The 22,311-nt window shown below is 32.7% G+C and overlaps 2 protein-coding genes across 2 annotated transcripts; one reads left to right on the top strand and one right to left on the bottom strand.

Moving 5' to 3' along the window:
* The first annotated feature begins 3,267 nt into the window (after nt 1-3,267).
* LOC115973451 (chaperone protein dnaJ GFA2, mitochondrial-like) lies at nt 3,268-8,484 on the top strand. Its single transcript, XM_031093713.1, has 8 exons — nt 3,268-3,518; nt 4,327-4,405; nt 4,829-4,920; nt 5,057-5,128; nt 7,061-7,117; nt 7,492-7,540; nt 8,088-8,154; nt 8,355-8,484. Exons 1-8 carry the CDS (start codon nt 3,450-3,452, stop codon nt 8,377-8,379), a joined length of 510 nt encoding a protein of 169 aa, XP_030949573.1. The 5' UTR covers nt 3,268-3,449; the 3' UTR covers nt 8,380-8,484.
* Nucleotides 8,485-10,135: 1,651 nt separating this feature from the next.
* Nucleotides 10,136-17,098, bottom strand: LOC115973454 (receptor-like protein 13). The gene is made up of 6 exons (XM_031093716.1): nt 16,586-17,098; nt 16,236-16,391; nt 15,572-15,643; nt 15,331-15,477; nt 12,362-12,508; nt 10,136-12,267 (listed from the first exon to the last, which is right to left on the bottom strand). The coding sequence occupies exons 1-6, from the start codon at nt 16,950-16,952 to the stop codon at nt 10,136-10,138; spliced, it is 3,021 nt and encodes a 1,006-aa protein (XP_030949576.1). The 5' UTR covers nt 16,953-17,098.
* Nucleotides 17,099-22,311: the final 5,213 nt, after the last annotated feature.

The raw sequence follows: 22,311 nt of genomic DNA, 5'->3' as shown, positions 1-22,311 counted from the left end.
TTTTTTTTTTTTTTTTTTGGTAAAAAATAAATTAATTAGATTCATTATCACATATCAATTTGTAAAACTTTTTTTTTTTGTAATCAATAAATTTTATAATAACTTAACATTTCCTTTAAGATTACCTACACAACAACAATTGAAGACTTGGCGTCAATGGCATCAATAACAATTGAAGATTACCCATCGCTCTTATTTTTATTTTTATTTTTTTGTGGGGAAAGGTTAAGAAATATAAGGAAGCATGTTTAGGGGCTAGGCCAAAGTATTGAACATTTTAACTGATAAAGTTTTCCTTAAAATCTAGTTGAAATTCCAACTCATTTTGTGATAGTTTTATAAGATTGTATATACATGGATATTAAGAAATATATATAATTCATAAAATTATTTAAATAATCACATGATTATTATTATTTTTGAAAACAATCACATCATTATTTACTAAATCATGTAACTAAAATTAAAAGTATACACTTTTTTTTAGAAGATAAATAAAAGTATACATGGAGACAAAACAAAAGACTTTGGCCCTAGACGGTATTTTTTCTTCGCACCGTGGCCTCTTGCTAGCACATTTGCCACCAGATAAGTGGTCCACCTTCACTTCCATTAAATGGATAGAGTACACTATAGTGCACAACAATTTCATCATCCATTTTTCTCAAAAAAAAAAAAAAATCATCATCCACTTTATCATAATTTTTGCCAAGCCAAGTGTACACTATCTGCATTTGTAGCTTTTCTTTTGTTTCTAATGTTCATAGTATGGAGCCATAACTTGGAGTTAGGGAGAGTAGTTTTAGTAGTGTCAGCTCCATACTATATAAGTATTAAGGTGGTCATCTAGAGCCCCAAGTATATAAAAGGCCTCCAAATTTTAACTAATACTCTATGATTATTATTTTTTTATTGTAATAGTATTAATTAAAACCAAATATTAGCAATAAATAAAATAATATTTTTATATCAAACGAAAAACAAGAAAAAAAAAATAGAGAAAGAAATAGTACATCCATAACATTTTTCACACCATTTTTATAATAAATCTTAAGTAGCATGATATTATGAGCTGTTATTGATCATAGCAAAAAAATAATTTCAATAGTGGATTGAAATTAGAATTTAGAACCAATAACAACTTAAAATCTAGGATTTGATATAGCACTTCTCCAACAAAAAAAAAAAAAAGCAATACACAAAACAATTTACAACATTTTTCATAACAGTTTAGTTGGCAAAGTTTTACTAGTTCTCATTTAGATCCACTACTAATATTACTCCTTTACTTACCACTATCAATCCATATTTGGTGCCAAAATTTTCTTGTAATTAAAAAAAAAAAAAAAAAATGGGTACAGCCTGATAACTTACTACAGGCCCAAACTCCAATTTAGGTTGGAATGGATTGAAATACACTAAACTGACCCGTAATTTTATTCGAAGGAGAAAGGGTGTTTCTTGCTCCAGTTTGCATTCTGGAAAAAGGTATTGACAACATTGGTAGGAACCAAATTGATTACCTGACTTGTCATTTGTGAATGAATCTGACTCCAAAGCAACGTGAATTGAAAGAGCATGCCAAAGAAGAGCAAGCAGAATATGATAAGCCTATCATTGAGGCAGAGAACATTTAAATTCTTGCATCCAGATATCCAAGTTGTTATTGTAAATATTGTTTATTATTCTTTACTATTGGAATTGATGTATGCATCTTAATTGTAAAGTCAGTCAATCATTTTAAAGTATCACATCTTTTTGAATTTAGAAACGACAAACAAGAAATTTATCATTTGGCTTTATTGTTTATTAATCTTTGTTTTTTCTAGGTTCAAAAAAAAGAAAAAGAAAAATAGCCGGTAACTTGGATGATATAAGAATGCTTAAAAACCTGTCCATTTTGTAGTTTTTTTTTTTTTTGCACACATTTAGTAGGCCATGGTGAACCTCAATACTTGTATATACCACATGTATCAGCTAATTAATACTACCATTGAATAGGTTCGCACATAACTTGATGAGAGAGGAATTTAATTATGAGACAAAAACCACCACGTTTGGTGTGAGATCTAATATTCCTTTGCCTTTGCCTAGCACGTTAATTGATCTGTTTACATTTTAGCCACTTCGTTGCTGTGTCAATTTGGTTTTTTCTCAAAATTTCCCTCTGACTTTGTGCAGGGATCAAGACGTTTAACTTGAATGCAAATTTTCTGTACCTTTTTTTTATGTACCACTCTATGTTTCACTAATAACAACTAGTCATGTATATGATTTTTTCTATTTTTAACTCCAATTATTTTATAAGGAAAGTAAAATCAATATATGGCAAGTTGTTATTGGTAGAACATAGAGTGATACACAAAAATAGGTACAGAAAATTTGTATTAGTGTAAGTCATACTCATTTGGTGATCAACATGTGCACTTTATTAAAGGGAAAACAGAGCATAAACGACATACAAAGCTAAACGTCAATAAGAAGAATATAGAACAGAAGAAAACGACAGAAGGAAAAGCAGTTACAACACGTGCCAGAAGGAAGAAGTAGTGCATTACAGCTGTCAAGCATTGATTCGAGTTTTCTAAAGTTTGTTAAGCAGTTATTTTGGGCGGGAAGTTTAGCCCCTGTTTTCTTGGTGTATATAAATAGGAAGTTGTTAATCATTTGTAGTTAGTTTTTCATTTTGTAAACATTCAATCAATGAGAAGTTTCTAGTTTCTTCAAGAACCTTCTTTCTTTACATGGACGTTCGCGCCTCGGCTGTTGACGGTCTTGAAGTTGTTGAAGATGAGCTCGTGTTTGAGCTTTATGGTCATGTCCGCAGAGAATATAAACCTGTTTTTTGAGACAAAAGAAAAGTAGACTGTTATGTGTTTGATAAAATGCCTAAGAGAGAGTGTGTTTGTGTTTTTAAGTGAGAGTAGTACCAGAGGGGTTCGTCTTGGATAACGGCGTGGCGGAGAGTGCCCGGGATGGGGTTGGCGGCATCACGATCGGAGGAGTTCGGTGACAACGTAGATCCGGCAACCTTTGCCGCAGAGTGTGGTGCGGCCGAAGCCGATGGCGCAGTCTGCGAGTCTTTGGCGGTTGTTTTGCCAGTTTGGGTCGCAGAGCCAGCAGTCGTCGATGGGGTTTCCGGTGAGGCATGCTGGTTGGTTGTCCTTTGCTTGGGGAGATAACATTTGTCTTCGTGTGATAGAGGCATTGACGTTACTGCAAAAGCAAAAAAAAAAAAAAAAAAAAAAAAGATATTTCACCTTTGAAATCTAATGCAATATTTTAATTTGAGTGCTGTTTTGGTTGTTTTGCTCTGTTTGGTTGGTAGAGTTAATTTAGTTTCGAGGAAAGGTTCCCAACATAAGATTTTATTCTATACATTTATTTATGGAGGATAAAAATTATTTTTCCATTTTTAACTTGAAGTTTTGCTGCCGATCCAGATTTCCATGCAACAGGGCCCATTTATGGTGCAGATTACTTGTCCTCAGTGTCATGGAGAACCGGAAATTGTGCCGGTATGTTGCATTTATTTGAATTTACACGCAATCATTAACGTAAATATGAAAGTAATCAATTGAATTGCACTTAAAAAAAAAAAAGAAAAAAGAAAAGATCATCAATTTAATTGTTTCTCACTTTTCTATGGATGTTTCATAATGTCTCTTTGGAAAATACTTTTTTTGCAACATAAAAGGTTGACAGAATTTAAGTTATTAATTCGTGATTATAGGTTGGCATTGTTTACCTTTTCAATTGGTTTTTAATTATAATATGTCTATCCTCGTGCATTGTTCTACAATTTTATAAGTCAAAGCCCCCCATCTATATTTCTGTTAAATCATTTTTATTTATTTATTTATAGAACCTTTGAATCAAATTTAAAAGCTCACTTTTTTTTTTTTTTTTTTTATAAGTATAAAAGCTCACTTTTTAAGAAGTGATCAATTGCAGTTATAATTTTTTTAGCCTTCTCATGCTGGATTACTGGATGTGCTAATTGCAATTATAAGTTTTGGGTTCTAGGGGAATTCAGGGATAGTTTTTAGATGTAGGGCTTATCTGCAGGTGAAGTTGATGCCAGTGTGAAACTTTTTGCGGTTTAATCCGTGTACTATACATGAATCTCAGTGACTTTATTAGGCATTGATATTAAGTGGTTTCTTCACTTCCATTTGTGTTGATTACCTTATGATGGTTGGTGCAAAGTTTACTATATTATATATTTCTATCCCTATTGTTTCTTTTTACTGGTTTGTTATATTAGAGATAAATAGTTCATTGTTTTTCTAAGTCTCTAACCAGTTAATTTTTTTTTTTCCACAGCCTAAGTATATCTGCAAGTCATGTAAAGGAAGGCGAGTTGTATTAGGAACGAAGTCAGTCAAGCTTAATATTGTGCCAAGTATTTCTTTTTTCATTTTAGGATTGTTTTTAAAAAAATTATTTTTGTTTTTGTTTTTTGGCTCTGGTGGTTGCATTGCTAAAATTTCGTGCCGTTGTCAAGCTATTCTTATCCTAGCTTGGTGTAGAATAAATTCCTCTGCTACTAAGTCTAATGCATGATCTTATCAATTCAGGCCTTAAAATTTGTATATGGTTTGTTAGGATATAGTAGAGTAGGGATTTGGGAATGAAATGGATGGGTGTGCAGGCTTTATTTTATAATGACAGGTCTGTTTGCATCAGGTAGCAAAAAAGATTTTTTTTTTTTTTTTTTTTTTTTTTTTTTTTAAGCTTTAAGAAGAAAAGAAAAATAACCGGTTTTATAGGTTTTGTATATGCTAGTTTTTATGGATGCTTGACTCTCCTCCTTTGCCATTTACAGGAGTAGACAATGATGAGACCATAAAGGTGAGTAGAAGTAGTGGAGCAGATCGTGATGGAAATCAACCTGGTGATCTTTATATTGTCATTAAGGTAACCATATATATATATATATATATATATATATTCGTTTAGTGTGTCATCATTGTTTATTTTTAGTGGGTACTTCACTGCTTGGATGCCTTCCCCCCAACCCCTAAACTGTAAAATATCATTTGCTTAGCTGCAGGTTCGCGAAGATCCTGTTTTCCGAAGAGAAGGTGCTGACATTCATGTTGATGCTGTTTTGAGTATTACTCAGGTAATGCTTTCCAATGTCTTCATTTTTTAGGTATCGGTGGCCTGTAGTGCATGGATGTCTTGAACAGTGTGTTGTATGAGATTTTTGAATAAAATAGCTATTGTGTTTAGCGTGAGGAAATATTAATTGCATTCAGGTCTTTGCCGAGAAAAAGCTAAATGCCTAAGATAAAATTATCTTTGACTTTATTTTGAATATTTACACTTTGTTTGTTTCAGCATTAATGTTTTTTGAAACATGAGTCATTTTTCAAAGAGCATTTTATGGAAAACTATCTCATTTTCTGATGTTTGGTAAAAACTTTGAAAATGAGCTTGCGAACGTTTTCTTGTGTTTGGTATGCATAAAATTTTTATAACATTTCTTGTATAATTTAAAACATGTGTATTATTTAAACCAACTAATGTAATCAATATAAATGAAAAACCAAGAATGAATTTGGTTTTCATACTAAATTTTGACAATAAATACAATAAAAAATAGTTGTTCAATTTTCATAATCTCTACCAATCATCTTGCTCATTTATATGGACAGGAATTCTCATAATTCAAAATAACCATAAGCTCCATTTTAAGTAGTTCAAAATGCCACATAGGCCAAATAGTTTAACCTACAAAATAATCTAGTTCAAATAGTTTGATAAATTCCAAAATGCCAAATTGTTCAAATTGACACGTCCAAATTCTAACAAAATGCACCAACATAATCAAAATTGGCTTAAATAGTTGTCAAAGAAGTTCTGCAGCCATTGTCTATGAAGCTTGTCATTTTCCAACATTAATGTATAAATATAACTTACACTTATTAGATCTTGGACTAATGGGCAATTTAGTAATCTGTAATTACGAAGTGAATAGAGGTTAAACTTAAATGTCAGACACATGGGAAACTGACCTAGGGATGCATATATATATCCTTAACATGTATTTGTGGTTGATTGAATCAACATTTTTGGAGGTCAGCCTATTTTGTGTCCTGTGGATAGAAACATCTCAAATAGTATATATTTAATGGATGAAAGAAGAGTACCCACAATATACTTCTCACTATGTATACCAAGACGAAGATTGGAAATGGACTAAGAGTATGGTGATAAAAACGATGAGAACTAACACTTGAAAATGTGGAAAATTATCTTTACAGAAGATTAATGTATAAGTATAACTTACACTTATTAGATATTGGACTAATGGGCAATTTAGTAATCTGCAATTACGAAGTAAATAGAGGTTAAACTTAAATGTCAGACACATGGGAAACTGACCTAGGGATGCATATATATATATATATATATATATATTCTTAACATGTATTTGTGGTTGATTGAATCAACATTTTTGGAGGTCTGCCCATTTTTTGTTCTGTGGAAAGAAACATCTCAAATAGTATATATTTAATGGATGAAAGAAGAGTACCCACAATATACTTCTCACTATGTATACCAGGACAAAGATTGGAAATGGATTAAGAGTATGGTGATAAAAACGATAAGAACTAACACTTGAAAATGTGGAAAATTATCTTTACAAAAGATTTTCTAGCAAGTTTTTGAGTTTTGTAGACGAATTCCAAGAAGTCACCTGTTATGCTGTTTCTTAACACCTCCTCAATCACCTGTTAGCAATTAAGGAAGAAGGTTTAAGGGTCTGTAGGTTGATTAGGGTTTCAAAAAGATGGAATATAAAGCAAAGATAGATGTTCTTAAAGATACATTTCAGGAATTTTCTGGCAGCAGAAAAATTTAGGTACTTTTTGATTTGTTTCTATAATTATTAGATCGCTAAAAGCCGTTAGAGGAATGATAAAAATAATTGAATTACATTTTTTCTGCTAATAAAATCTTTATTACTTATTAAAAAAAAAAAACTTTATTTTTGATCTAGTTTTTTATTTTTATTTATTTATTTATTTTTGGGTTTATTGGATTGCAGGCAATTTTGGGGGGAACAATCCAAGTCCCCACTCTCACAGGAGATGTAGTCCTCAAGGTTTGTTTATTGTTTATATATGATTAGTACTTGTGCAATGGTAAAATTTCATTTATGACTGTTTTCTTTGTTAGGATTCTGTCAGTTCATTTGGAATTTACTCATGCAACTCATGCGACTTGATTATTGGACTTGAGCCCCACATGGGACGGTAATCGGATCAATTAATAATGAGATCTGGTTTGTTTGTTGAGGTTCTTTCATTTGTCCCTTTGTTGGGACAGGAAAAAACCAAAGCCAAATAGCATCTCTCTATCCCTCCATGTCATTCCTATGGGGATGGCTTCTAGCATAAGATTACTGGCTTCTTGTAGAGGTTCTTTCTTGTTCTAGTTCTCTATGGTATCATGATCTAACTAATTTCTGATATTTAGGTTCGCTCTGGCACCCAGCCTGGTCAGAAGGTAGTTTTGAAGAAGAAAGGTTGGTGAGCTAGACATGCCAAATTTCATTAAGTTCACTTATAAAAATTTGTGTGTGATAAATGATTCTATTTTGGCTTGCCACTTGCATCCTGCTCTCTATCGAGAATAGTGTGTGACATAATTGATCCTTTTACATTTTAGCCACTTTGTTCCTTGTATCAATAAACCCCCAGAATTTTAATTGAAGCAACTTCCTCAGCTTGTGTCCATGTGGTTTTTTCTTACTGCCATGATTTATTCTTTTTTTCTTTTAAAGTAAGGAATCAAAATGAAAATTTGACAGAAGAGTATCCTCTATGACTAACGTTAAGAGTCACATAAAATATGCAATTTGTTGCTGATCATCATTTCAATGTAGGATTTGATGATTTTACCCCAGTTAAGCAACTTATTAAATGTAAAATCATTAATTTTATTTGTCTGTTAAGATTCTACATATCTCAAGCGTAAAAACCTTTCCTTTTTCATTTTTTTTTTAATTTTAAAATTATTTTTTATATCGAAATTGCATGTGTTTTCCCGCTGAATTCGTTGTTTTTATGCAGGGATCAAGATAAGGAACTCTTACTCATTTGGTGATCAATATGTGCACTTCAATGTCAGCATTCCATCGTAGGTTTCCTTGTTCTTAACCATTGTTGTTGCAGGATTTTTCAGCCTCCAGAATGTATTTTTATGGTTCAGTTCAATCCAGTGTGCGGACTATATATGGGAAAAAAAAGTGTCATATTACTGTAAATATATAGCATCATATGGGAATGTGTTTGCAGCCTCTCATTTTTATAGTAGATTAAAATGCTTGATTTGTGCAGGAATTTGACCCCAAGGCAACGTTAATTGATTGAAGAGTTTGCCAAAGAAGATCAAGGGGAATATGATAAGCGTGCTACTGCTGGAGCATCAGGGTAAAATGTAGACCAATTGGTGTCATTTGTTTGCTAATTCTTAGCAAAAAGGATAAAGGCAACTGAAGAAAAAGCATCAATTGTTTAAAGACCCACCCACGCTATAAGTTTTGTAGGAGTGACTGGGTCGTTTTTGTCCTTTTCTTTTGGTTTTTTTTGGGGGGGTGCGGGGGGAGAAGGTTGTTAGGGGTGTGTAATTTTTTTCTTACAAATCACAATAGTAGTTTTATATGAGGCAACATCATTTGATCACTTGCATCTAGAGTATCTAAGTTGTTATTGTACATATTATTTATTGTTCTTTAATATTTTTCACTATTGAGAACGACAAGTCAGTTTATCTGTCATTTTTGTATTATGTTATGAATAATGTCACGTACATGGATACTTTAATGTTACTTGGAATAAATCTTTTGAATATATAGATGGTTCAATATTTACTGAAGCATTTAGAAAGTTAAACATGATTTAATTGGTTTTCTTTGGAGCTGTCAGATCAGACAGGTGCTTATTGTGCATGGGATTGGATGTCCCCATATTCTGGTTTTGAACATTGTGAATTCATGAGCATGTTTTATGTGATTTGGCAGAGTTCATGGTGAGTAGAAAAAGAGTTAGACAATATTTTGAAATAATTTGCGAGATTTAAGATTTTCTTACCGTTACATGGCACTTCATTGCTAGACTCCTAGCCCCTTGGGGGTAGCTGTATTTCTCTGTCTTTGCATAACTCACGCATTCAATTAAAGCAACAATGCAAAAATACAATCTTAGTCCTTTAAAATTACACAGCAAATACGGTCAACGTAGTATTAAAATTCAATCTTTAGATTCAAAATCCAACAAGAAGAGACACACATACATGTAATCATTAAAATGCAAGGCTATGCAAGTCTGAAATTAAACGATTTACGGTAATAAACCACAACAAAATAGTGGCAATTCAAGGCTATGCAAGCCTGAAATCAAACAACTTATGGTAATGAATAGACATGGCAAAACGGGTCAGACCCGTTTTGACCCGACCCGTTTGACCTGCAACCCGTTTGACCCGTAACCCGATTGACCCGTTTAAAAATGACCCGTTTTGACCCGTGACCCGTTTTGACCCGCGACCCGATTGACCCGTGACCCGATTGACCCGACCCGAACCCGAACCCGAACCCGACCCGCACGTTTTGCCACGTTTACCAATGTTGAGTAAATTTAGATTGAGGTGTAATTTTTATAAAATATTTACTTATTCTTTTTTACTTAATATGTTATGTACTCCATTATAGTTTGTTATTTTTTACTTGCCACATTTATTTTCTCTTCCTACTTTAAATAGATTGAAGATTATACCAAGATTAGTTTCTAGAAAGCTGGAACAGGAGTTGCACCAAATTTGGGTATCAATTCAAGTGTTTAGTGGTAATTGGTAACAATATCACTAGTGAGAATCTAATCACAATTAAGGAACTCATAAACAATTGACAGATTGCATCTATTTCCAACAAAAAAAAAAATTGTTTGAAAAATACGGGTCAACTCGACCCGACTCACGACCCGACTCAACCCGCGACCCGTTTGACTCGCAACCCGATTGACCCGTTTTAAAAATGACCCGTTTTGACCCGTGACCCGTTTAACCCGCAAACCCGATTGACCCGACCCGAACCCGACCCGACCCGCCCGTTTTGCCACGTCTAGTAATGAACCACAGCAAAACGGTAGCAAGTGTCAATACACACTTCAATGAGGTTAAACCACGCCCTACGCCAGTATGGATTTATGTAAAGAACTGCAACAATTCCCAACAGGACTGTTATGTAAGCCACCACAAAGCTTATGTAGAAGACACCCATGTCCATGAAAATATCGCCTTCTTCCCCTTCACTATCCACTGGCATTGTAGATGGTGGTCTCATTTTGGTGCAACTATTCCGTAATGGAGGTCCACACAGGAGAGGGTTCCCCTCATAACTGCTTTCATCAAAAGTAATGAATTGATTTTTTCTGTCAGGTGTTGTGCCTAATAAGTTGTTGTGTGCCACACTAAAGACCGCTAGAGAGGTCATTTCGGTCAACTGAGGTGGAATTTTGCCGTTCAAATTGTTGTAGGAAAGATCCAGACTTTCTATTTGCTTTAGATTTGAGAATGTTACTGGGATTGGTCCTGATAGATTGTTGTGTGACAAGTTCAATGCACGAATGTTGCTCATCCTACCGAGTTCCAGTGGGATTTTACCTGCTAGGTTGTTGCATGAGAGGTCAATTCCAAACATGTACTCGAGGATGTCACCCTTGTAGGAGTAAGTTCTAGTTTTTGTTGTGAACTCTGCTTCTTCTTCATCTTTCACAACTCCGTCAAACGTATTTATACCATAAGGCAGATGTTCGAAAATTATAGACTTTGTGTTCAAATATGATGACAAACCCAATGGATAAGCTCCCCCTGAATATAGACCACTTAAAGAAGGATCATGGGCAGATGCATTAAAAGTAATGTTACTCAAGCAATGAGGAATTAGACCTGAAAATTTATTGTAGGAAAGATCCAAAATGTTCAAATTCTGCAAAAGGCATACTTGAATTGGAATTTGACCTCTTAAATGATTCGCTTTCAAGAGGAGAATTCTCAATGATGAGAGGCTGCCAATCCAATTGGGAATGTTTCCAGTTAGATGGTTATCTCGAAGATTCAGTGTAACTAGATTGGAGTTGTTTTGGAAAGAACTTGGAATTGGACCGCTCAAGCAATTTTTATTTAATTGAAAAAAACGGATACTTGAGGAATTGAAGCAAGATGGAACAGAGCCAAAAAGATTGTTGTCAGAAAGGTCAAGAAATCTAAGATAAACGAGTTTGCATAACTCAATTGGAATAGGACCTTCAAAATGATTTTTGGCCATAACAATATCGTCTAAATATGTCATGTTCCCCATCCATGTTGGAAGCGTGCCTGAGAAGTGATTGTTGTCCAAATGTAAACTTGCTAGATTAGTCCAATTAGAATTGGCAGGAAATATTTGGCCACTGAAGCTATTGTTTGATAATAGGAGTAATTCTAAATTGTAGCAACCCATTATGAAATGCATTGGTATGGTTCCTGAGAAATGATTCTCAGACAAGTCTAGATTCTTTAAGAAAGCCATATTCCCAAAAGAAGAAGGAATACTGCCTTCAAATTCATTTCTAGACATTTTTAAAGATTCTAAATTTGGAAAAATTAAACCGAGGTTTGTGGGAATTGGACCATGTAAGTGATTATCAGAAATATCTATGCTCAAAATGTTGGGACGGATATCATATGGCACCATAAAAGACCCCGTGAAAGAGTTATTATTTACAGAAAAGGTCTCCAATCTTGTATTGTTCTCTAACAACCAGTTAGGAAACTGCCCAGCAAACTTGTTGTGAGAGAGATTAATTACTCGCAAATCATATTGGTAATGGAGAAATCTGGGAGGTGTCCTATTGTGAATGTTAATTGAGCAACTTGACAAAATGAAAACCTTTAATTGGAAGGTTGGAATCCAAGTAAGGGAGTCAGGTTCCAAAGCTAATATATTGTTATCACTTAATAGGATCTTAAGATTTGAGAGGTTGGAAAGGAAGGACAATGTGGATGGGATCGAGAAGTTGTTATATGAGAAAGAAAGGTACTCAAGTGATGTCAAACTTGATAGTGGAGACTGGACACTGTTCCCATTGAAGTGATTGTTAGAGAGATCCAATACCCGGAGTGATGTCAAGTTTGCCATACATGAAGGTAGTCTCCCTTCAAAATTATTGTTGCTGAGGTCTATCTCTTGGAGCTTCTTAAGTTCACACCAGCCTGTATAATGTGATAATTATTTATTAGGTTCTACTATTGTAATTATTTGAAGCAAGATCACTGTGAAAAAAAAAAAAAGAAAGAAAGAGCCTACCTTGGTCAGGTAAGGTGCCATTCAGTCCACAGTATGACATTGTCAATACATTAAGAGAAGTCATAACTCCAATTTTATGAAGAAGACTTTTATCAAATGACGATCCATCCAACATCAACTGCTCAAGGTTGTTTAGTTTGCTCAACTCTAAAACAAAAGCAAAAAGCTTAAATTAGTACTAATTGATATGGTAGAGCATAAATTAGTACTAATTGCTGAAAATTATTAAGATACCACACAGAAGTGTTAAAGTAGCCAAGACCACTTTCATAACTAAGATTCTTTGAAAGAAAGTAATTTTATTTTATCTAATAATAGTGTATAGAGTATAGACTACCATGTAATGTGGCAGTCTATATACTTTCATATTTTAGAATTTAATTCAAATTGTGAAATTAATTTATTTCAACTAGAGATGATGCTTTTTTTTGAAGATCTCAGTCTTATTTTAAAAGCTATGTTGTTAAACCTTTTTTTCCCCCTTTTTCTATAACATCTAAATCATTTTTTATTTTATTTTTATTTTTTATTGATGCTACAATTACCAGCTCAAATAGAATTTCGGTCAATTTTGGGGTGTTCCCTGCGTTTTGGTCCGTTTCAGATAATTTCGGTCGAAATACGAATTTCGCCCGGTATGAGTTTTGGATTTTATTTCCCTTCTTGAAGCTAAAATATGTTGTTTTCTCGCTGAAACTCGGAACCATACTATTTCTCATTTTCTCCTTTAGCTTGATCTTTGAGCCACTGCCCTTCTTCGCCATTAGCATTTGCTTTCCTAGAGATTGGAGCCACATGTATTGCTTGCATTTGTTAGAGTAGTTACCTTGCCTTTAAGTATGTGTATTCTTGACCTTGTGTTTCTTGAGCTCCTGCCAATGCTTCCTTGGTGGAGGATGAAATTTGTTTGTGAAGAGACGGAGAAAGGAGATCTGATGAGGAAGAAACTAGGGAGATGAAGTGAAGAATGGTAAAGCACTTGTGGAGTAGTAGAGCCTAGAGGGAGTAAGGAAACTTCTAGGACACTTCCCACCAATTAAAAAAAAAAAAATCCTAGACTCTCCTTTATTTACCAGAATTCCATAAAGTAAGAAGTTAAAAATTTTCCCTTAATGTTTTTAATCCACTTCTGACTTCACTACATATTATTATTATTATTATTATTATTATTTATTTATTTTTTTTTTTTACTTTTAAGGTAAAAGAGTAGGCATATATTATTAATTTTTATGGGTATAGTAATCTCAAAACGGTAAACCGAAATAGATTGATACCAAAACATTTCATTTCAATTGACAAACCGAAATGAGCACCAAAACAATATTCATAAAATTGGTTTGCACTAAGCTACTTATTGTTCATTCGACCATATAATAATAGAGGAAGGGAGTGGCAACGGTGGGTTTGGAGGGTAAAATGGAGATTGCACTTGAATAGTGAGGGTAAAAACATAAATTTGCCAATCTCAGGAGATGTGGACATCCTAACTTGCAACAAAAAAAATTTATATACATAATTATTTTTAAATTAATATGTTTTGTCTCTCCTAAAAAATATATATCGTACACCTTGACTTGTTAATTCCAAGAATTTGTGTTCAACAAAAATAATCTTGACCCCACAATCATAATTCATAACCACTTAAAGAAAGAAAGAAAGAAAAAAAAAACCCCAAATAATAGCAAAAATAGCCCAAACAACAAAAAATGAACAAAATATTTAGCAAAAAGCCTATTAAATAACAAAAAACAAAAATAATTAATTATTCGAATTCGTAACTCATTCAACACATTCCGTAAAAATTATCCTTAATTTCATATTTCCTAAAAAATGGTACCCATAGAGATACTATGATCGTGTTTTCTCTTTAGTGGCATTAGCAGCTCGGCTCTCCTCGACAACTCATATTGCAGTTGTAGCAAGTATTATTCGTTGTTCTCTGCCACTCTCTCTTTCTCACTTTCTCCCTTTTCTATAATCATTTCAAACTCTCTCTCATTTTATTACTTTTATCTCAATATTCTTAGTTCTCACATTATCTTTCATTGATCTCTTTTTGCCTTTTTATTTTGTTAGAAGAAGAAAATTGTAAAATTTTATATATTTGCGTACTTTTTTTTTTTTTTTTTAAGACAAAGGGGCTTTAGTTGGAGTTGGAGAGCCAAGGAAAAGAAAATCTAAATGTGCGCAAATGTGTAGTCTAAAATTTTTACGAAATGAGAAGGGGGGGGGGGGGGGAGCTCATGCTAGGTCTTTGTATTGAGCTTAAGTAGTAGTGGCCCAATTTTTATATCTAAAAACAAGTAGAAAAGCATTTGGGCTCAAGTTAAAACCCAAATTTTAGTAAAAGAATCCATTTTAAACCAAGTTTTCGTGTATCTCCCAATACATATGATATGATATCATTCAATTGATATGCATCTATGTATTGTACAATTCATGAACACTTCTAATACACACTAGGTACCAAGTGGGGTCTATTACGCCTGTGAGGAGGTTGCACCATGACCATGTTATAGGGTGTGTTCCCCTATTACAATTGTAAACTAGCATTAACAAATGAGAATGGTCTTAAAATATGTGCAAATAATGATTGAATTAGAAGCTTTTTATTGGCGGGAATGCAAATAGTTATTGAGAATATTAAAGGAATTGGAAAACAAGTTCGACCAAAATAAAGCATGATGGTAAGGGGAAAAAAAAAGTGTGAGTTAGCTCTCTGTATTTGACTTCCCTATAACCAAAAAAAAAAAAAAAAAAAAAAAAAAAAAAAAAAAAAAAAAAAAAAAAGAAAAGAAAAAGCTCAGTTTCATTTATTTTCAATATATTTTGTTTCAGAAAAAATTAACAATATTTAATAATAAAAAAATGTTTTATTATAGCTTCTGCTTTTCTGAGATTATGTCAGTAATGACGAAAAAGAAAAATGCAAAACAACACCACCGTAAAATGTCCATGGTACAATTTACCTTCAGTTGTAAACGATCCTTCCAAATTGTTTCCTCCCATTCTTAAGATCTTCAATGATGTGAAGGTGGTCAATGACTTGAAAATTCGTGCATTAACTTTGTTCTGATCCAACTCTAGGACTTGCAGCTTAGGTAAGTTGTTTGAACCTATAGGCAAAGTAAAATAGATAATTTGACATACCATATAAAAGAAGGAATTGATTTGAATTCATGAACATATATTTTTAAAAACAATCGTTACCTTTTGTTGTTGTTGTCACGAAGTCATCGATCTCATTGCCACCCAAGTAGAGCTCCTCCAAGTTGCTAAATGCTTTGAAGTTTGAATTCCACATATATATAGACAAAAATCATAATATTCATCAATTGATTTTGACTGGATTATTTTAAGGTTACATTTGCATTTGATAATTTAAAATTATTTGTTTTTTTTTTATTATTTAAAATTATTGATGATCTAAAATAATAATTGATTTTTTTTTTAATTGTTGTTCGACATAAACTATAACGACACAAGATGAATTTGATTTTTGAGAGTTTTTCTCTAGCACAAGTGCATTAACACTTGTGTAATTAATTTGACATCACATTTCACCCAAATTATTTCAAATCCACAAATTGATAAGGCTTTAAATTTGTTCACGATTTTATTAATTTAGAAATATTTGTACTTCTCATAATTTATTCCAATTGCTTAAACTAAAACTGAAATCATAATGATTCTCTTCGGTAATTTAATTTAAAAGAGCCAAGAAAAAAAAGTGAGATTTTAGTTGCATAAATCTCAATAACTAAGAGCAGAAATTCTCAAAATACAAAAAAGGAGCAAAAGTTTACACCCACAAGCGTGAGGCACTCTTCCAGTCTCTTTGCAACTTGATGTGAATTTTAGCCGTGAGACTTACCTGGGATGTGGAATGATCCATTCAATATATTTCCACTCAAATCTAGTATCTTCAGCGAAGAAATTCCACTGAGCGATGACAGGATGTTGTTGTTGAAATGATTATTAGCCAAGTCAAGCATCTCCAGCTTGCGCAACGCTGAGAATCTTTCAAAACCTACAATTTAGTAGAAGCTTCAGTTTCCATGTCCACAACTATATATTCCCACAACCTATTTATAGCATAAAGTGAATCCTAAGCCACAACTAATTTCTCGTTTTTTGAAAATTCAAAAAGAAAAATATAAGGCAGAAGTACAACATAATTTCGACAAACACTACCAATTGACTTTGCTTAAGACATGAACATACCTTCATTTGGGATCCATCTACTAATCTGATCACCAAACAAATCGAGGTACTGGAGCTCTTCAAAGGGAAGAAACAAAGAGGCATTTAAACACCAATCTTCCCCACTCCAACCAATCGTATAATTAAGATAAAGTTGGATTACACGCCCCGTAGTGTTGTCGCACTTCACTCCCTCCCAATCACAGCAATCACTCTTTTTGTGGGTTGAATTCCAAGTTGGCAAATAATCTATATCAGCTGTGAAGTTCATGGAAGCTTTGAGTTGCAAGAGAGCTGCTTTCTCTTGCTCCCAGCAACCAAAGCACCCATTCATACCTAATTGAACCAAAATTAACACTACCCACCACCAAAAACGTCCCAACTCCATTACTTTTTTTCTTTTTCTGATTTTCTATGACAGTAAGACTGACAAAGTTTTTGTCCAACTCTCTCACTTATGATTCCAACTGATCTTGCGATGAAATAGGCCACCGGCATCCCACATATATACTGTTACCAAACAGTCCACATCATCATCACAATATATCCAATAAATGCTTACCAAAAAAAAAATCTAATAAATGCAAAGCATGTTTTTTTCTTTCGCTTTACAGTTGGCAGGCACTAAACAAGAAGACTAGAAGACCAAAAGTCAACAAGAAACTAAAGACTTTCTTCCTAGATAATGTTTACTTGTTTGGTGATTACTAACCTATATCCAGTCCTGGCAAACGGGTCGGATTGAGTCGACCACCTATTATTTGACATGATTAATAAATATATATATATATATATATATATTTGACACTTTTTTTTTTAGAATGATATATATTTTTGCTGAATTAGAATGATTTTTATTTGACACTTGGTAAGTCATCCAACAAATAATTACCCAAAAAAGTAAAAGACTAATCTTTTAACCATCAAACTTGGAATGGAAAATGCACAATTCTTTAACAAATTCCAACACTTGGGCTCTAACCACCATAAAAATTCAAATAAACCAATTTAAAGGTATATATTTAAAATTTACACAATTCAAATTCAAATTTCACTAATGATATTATAACCATAAAATAACACACACACAATATTATAAATTGATGTCATGGACCATTTCAAGTTATCACTTATCAACCTTCCTAGATGTGCCTATTCCAGTTGCATGTAAGATAAAATAAAGTTATATTATTAATTACCTTGAGAGATAATTAAATTAAAAATAAAACATAACATATTAGGTAAATTAGAATAAGTAAATATTTAATATGAATTGCACTCAATCTACTCAAGGTTAGTAGCAAATCTAGCATTGAAAGTCTTTATACTTGCAAATTACAACTCAAGTTGTCGAGTAGTTTTGCTAGTCACTTCATCTATAATACAAAATTTTGATATAACTTAAGTATACCATGAAAGTAAATCAATAATAAAGATTTAACATTTTATAACTATCAATTAAATTACTTTCAAATCCATATAAACAACTTTTTGTGCACAACAAAACTTGCACATTCTTAGGCAAAATCATAAACTATTGACCATAATGCAGAATCATAAACTACTAACCTTAGGGTTGTTCCAAAACAGGCAGGACCTTATTCTGACATTTAAACTAAAAGTTATTAAGAAAAAACAAATACTACTATAAATAGCAAAACCACTATTTTTGGGGCCTTAATGAAGTAATTCACCTAAAAGTTGGCGACATTCATTTCATGATTCTGAATCAGAACGTTGTTTTCCTTCAACCTACCAAATTTCATGCAATTTTGACACTGTCACCCCGATGGCCTCTATTAGCACCCCCCCTTTGATCTTGCATTATGACTTCCTGCGCTCCTGCTGCTCTAGGAAGGCAGATGCTATCTGTTCTACATCAGCTTTCCTGGAAAGTGTTTCATAGTAAATGCTAGTCTATATAACTAGTATTATGAATTTTGCAGCTAGACCACGAGAAGAAGAAGACAGGATATGTGCTTTCACCAAAGATGTGAAAATGCTTTGAGTATTGTAAAAAGATATAAGGATGTATCTCCAACGTGAAAAAATAAAAAATATTGGTACAACGGGCCATGCTGGCCCTTGGGCAAGGCCACTTAAGCCATTGCCTCGGGTGTCAAAAATTTTAAATTAATAACTATTTTTTATAATTAAAAAAAATTGAATAACTAAGGACCCGTTTGGTATATGGGTTTAAAAACATATTTTCAGTTTTTAAACAATATTACACGTATTTCCATACACTTTTTTACCCCATGTATTTTCAAAAAATACAAACAACGTTACTAAAACAACGTAACCAAACGGCCCCTAAACTTCTTAGAAAGTGTTTCATGGGAATAATAAAAACCCAACTCATTTGAAATCCTAAACTTCTTGGAAAGTGTTTCATGGTGAATACTAGTCTATATCACAAGTATTATGAACTTTACATTATTTGAGATAACATAGAACGTAATAGTTGAAGACTTCACATCCAGTGATATCTTTCCACCCACCCCTTGAGAGTTTTTATTTTTTATCTTTTTTTCAACCAAAATAAAATAAAATGGTAAAAAAAAATTCCTTATCAATGAAGAAAAAAATTACCATATGAAACAATCTCATGGATCATTTCTCTCATGTTTGATGGTCCCCACACACCTGAAGATTCACATGCTGTAAGAGGGATGCACCATGAGATAATCTCATAAGAAAATTTTCCTATAGATAGAGGTCCTTACATTGTGCATCTCTCTTAAAAAGAAAATAACCACCATGAGACAATCTCATAAGATAATTTTCCTATAGATAGAGGTCACACATTGTGCATCTATCTCAAAAGGAAAATAACCCTAGATTTTCAACTTTTAAAATTACTAGCAAATGTGGCTTTAGTTTCTTCCTGCAAGAACCTCTAAAACAAGTTGTTTTTTAAATGATGAAACCTCTTCATATTTGCTAAATTGGATTATTCTAAATTTATTACTGTGAATGTGAATGTGACTTTTGCTAATGGTTTGAATTATTGCCACAAATGTGACTGTTGCTATTGGTTGGAATGAAAAGTTGCCAGTTCAACTTAAGTCATATTTTGGAATGAGGTAGCTTGGAACTTAAGTCATACTACTTGTATTATGTGTTTTGCATTATTTGAGAAGACCTAGACACAACAAAAGAGCAAAGACTTGGAATCAATTGTACTTTCTCAACTTCTATTCAGAGTTTAGTGCCTTGTTGAAAAGGGTTTCATAGTGAACAATAGTTCATAATATTATGAGTTTTGCATTATTTGTGAAGATTCACTTAAGAAGAGGCAAGAAACTTTGGTTTCAATTGTGCTTTCATGGAAAACGTTTCGTAGTAATGACTAGGTCATGTTATGAGCTTTGCATTATTTGAGAATACCTAAACTCAAGAAGGTGCCAAAGACTTTTGTGTCAACGGTTTGGAGAGAGAGAGAGAGAGAGAGAGAGAGAGAGAGAGAGAGAGTTAAAAAAATATTGTTTGTAGGTGGTTGAGATATGATTAGAAAAAAATTTACATTCCGTTTGGTAATTAATTAAATTATATATATATATATATATATATATATAGTGGTAAAACAGTACGTTAATATTGACCAATATCAAAATATACCATTCTTTTAGTTAAATTGAAATAGCTCCCGGTACGAAATTGTCTACCTTAATTATAACGTATTAAGAAACAATGATGTTTTGTGTCTTTTGTCTTCGTTGATAGATGATTTCATTTTAAATTATTAATGTATTAACTATTAAGAAAAAATAATTTTGGTGTTTGCCTTGATTAATAGTTTGTTAATATGTTTATTTGAAGTTTATTTTTATTATTTTTTATTTTTACTTAAACTCCCACTATAGTTTAAAATTCTGGTCTGTCCGCGCGTTAGTTCTTCGTGGTGATCACCATTGACTTAATTCTGTCATTTGTTTTTCTCACGCCAATGACTTTGCAATTAGAAGACTCTCAACAAGAAGCCAAAGACTTTTTTTTTTTGAGAAAGTGAAGCCAAAGACTTTATTGGTGTATCCAATACTTTCTTCATAGATAATGTTTATTGATGACTAACCAATGCCATTGGTATTATGAGCATAGCATTATTTGATAATACCTAAAATCAAGAAGAGGCTAGAGATTTAGGCATAAATGGTCCTAATAATAATGCAAAGCGCGTTTCTCTTAAAGCTATTCCAATGACAGTTTCGAACAATTTTTCATCTCCTATTATTTCAAGGAAAATATCAAATACGTAAGTCCTTGATGAGATGATATTCCAGCATTTCAAGGACTCTAGGCATTCTCCTTTTTCCTCTCTATCTCTTAATTGATTACCCTCTTGTTTGTTTTTTTGTAAGATAGTCTTCATTCAACAGCCAAAAAAGTTACATCCACCATTAGTAATAAAAAAGTTACATCCACCATTAGTAATATACAAATTTTGCATTATTTAGGAAGACTTAAACAGCTAAACTTAACGAAGACGCCAAGGACTTGGGGTCAATGGTGCTTTCGTTGCACCTTATATTGTGCTCTCTTTGATAATACTTGCATTATTGGAGAAGACCTAGCTAGACTACTATAGTCGAAGACTTCGTGTCTTTCCAGTTTCTACCGAAAAAAGAAAGGAAAAATTCATTAAAATTGATTTCTAAAAATAACGTAAGAGGAAAAAAAAGCTATTGACTTGAACAAAAGTATGGTATTTGATCTTAACTAATTATGTGACACTTGGACAAACAATAATATCATAATTTTGGATAATTCATTGAAATTGAGAATTTTAAAAAATAAAAAAGTAAGCAAATTATAGACAACTTATGATATAAAGATCGAAATCTAATGTATTGAAAATAACAACTAAATCCTTAGGTAAAAGTAAAGCTTAAAACACAACAAACGAGCAAGAGACTGGATAGTTTGGTATGTCATTCAATTTGTTCATCACCAGGGGAATGTACATTTGAGGGAGTATATATGCATCATAATAGAGGTACAATATAGAGTGTAATTGTTGAGCTTTACATGGGGAAGGTGAATTTTCTCTCTATCTTTGCACGAATTACATATCAAATTACCAACAGCAATTAAACCAAAAATGTGAAACACAATCTTCGTCCACTAGAATTACACGAAGAAAAATTCAATATTTTCAGTCATAAAGATCAATTAAAAAAATTCAACTTCGGAATAAAAATCCAAGAAGATGAAACACGTGAATATGCAATCATCAAAATGCAGGCAAGAAACACGTGGCTATGTCAGTATTTCAACGACTCTAATCATTCTTCTTTTCCTCTCTATCTCTTAATTAATTACCCTCTTGTTTCTTTTTTGGAAAGATAGTCTTCATTCAACAGGCAAAAAAGTTGCATCGACCACTAGTAATATAATAATTTGCATTATTTAGGAAGACCTAAATAGCTAAACTTAACAAAGACGCCAAGAACTTATATAGTTCTTTCTTGGATAATCCTTTCATTATTGGGGAAGACCTAGCTAGACTACAATAGTTGAAGACTTCGTGTCGTTCCAGTTTCTACCAACCATCATGTTTGGAGTGTTCTTTTCTAGGGTTTTGTGTTCATGAGTTTGTTAAGAAACAAAAAAATTTGATGTAGTACTTCTCCCAAAAAAAAGAAAAAAAAGGCAATACACAAAAAAATTTACAACATTTTTCATAATAGTTTAGTTAGCAAAGTTTTACTAGTTCTCATTTAAATTCACCACTAACATCACTCTTT

This window comes from Quercus lobata, unplaced genomic scaffold (genome assembly GCF_001633185.2).
Source record: "Quercus lobata isolate SW786 unplaced genomic scaffold, ValleyOak3.0 Primary Assembly Scq3eQI_2015, whole genome shotgun sequence".
Classification (NCBI taxonomy): Eukaryota; Viridiplantae; Streptophyta; class Magnoliopsida; order Fagales; family Fagaceae; genus Quercus; species Quercus lobata.
Note: the sequence above shows the minus strand (reverse complement) of the source record. Positions and strands in the feature narration are given on the sequence as shown.

Coding starts and splice junctions, on each gene's coding strand:
- LOC115973451 (XM_031093713.1), top strand. CDS start 3,450: ATGCAACAGGGCCCATTTATGGTGCAGATTACTTGTCCTCAGTGTCAT. Junction 5,129..7,060: donor CTGTTTTGAGTATTACTCAG/GTAATGCTTTCC, acceptor ATTGGATTGCAG/GCAATTTTGGGGGGAACAAT. Junction 7,118..7,491: donor CAGGAGATGTAGTCCTCAAG/GTTTGTTTATTG, acceptor TCTGATATTTAG/GTTCGCTCTGGCACCCAGCC.
- LOC115973454 (XM_031093716.1), bottom strand. CDS start 16,952: ATGGAGTTGGGACGTTTTTGGTGGTGGGTAGTGTTAATTTTGGTTCAA. Junction 15,644..16,235: donor TGGATCATTCCACATCCCAG/GTAAGTCTCACG, acceptor CAAACTTCAAAG/CATTTAGCAACTTGGAGGAG. Junction 15,478..15,571: donor CGTGACAACAACAACAAAAG/GTAACGATTGTT, acceptor CTTTGCCTATAG/GTTCAAACAACTTACCTAAG.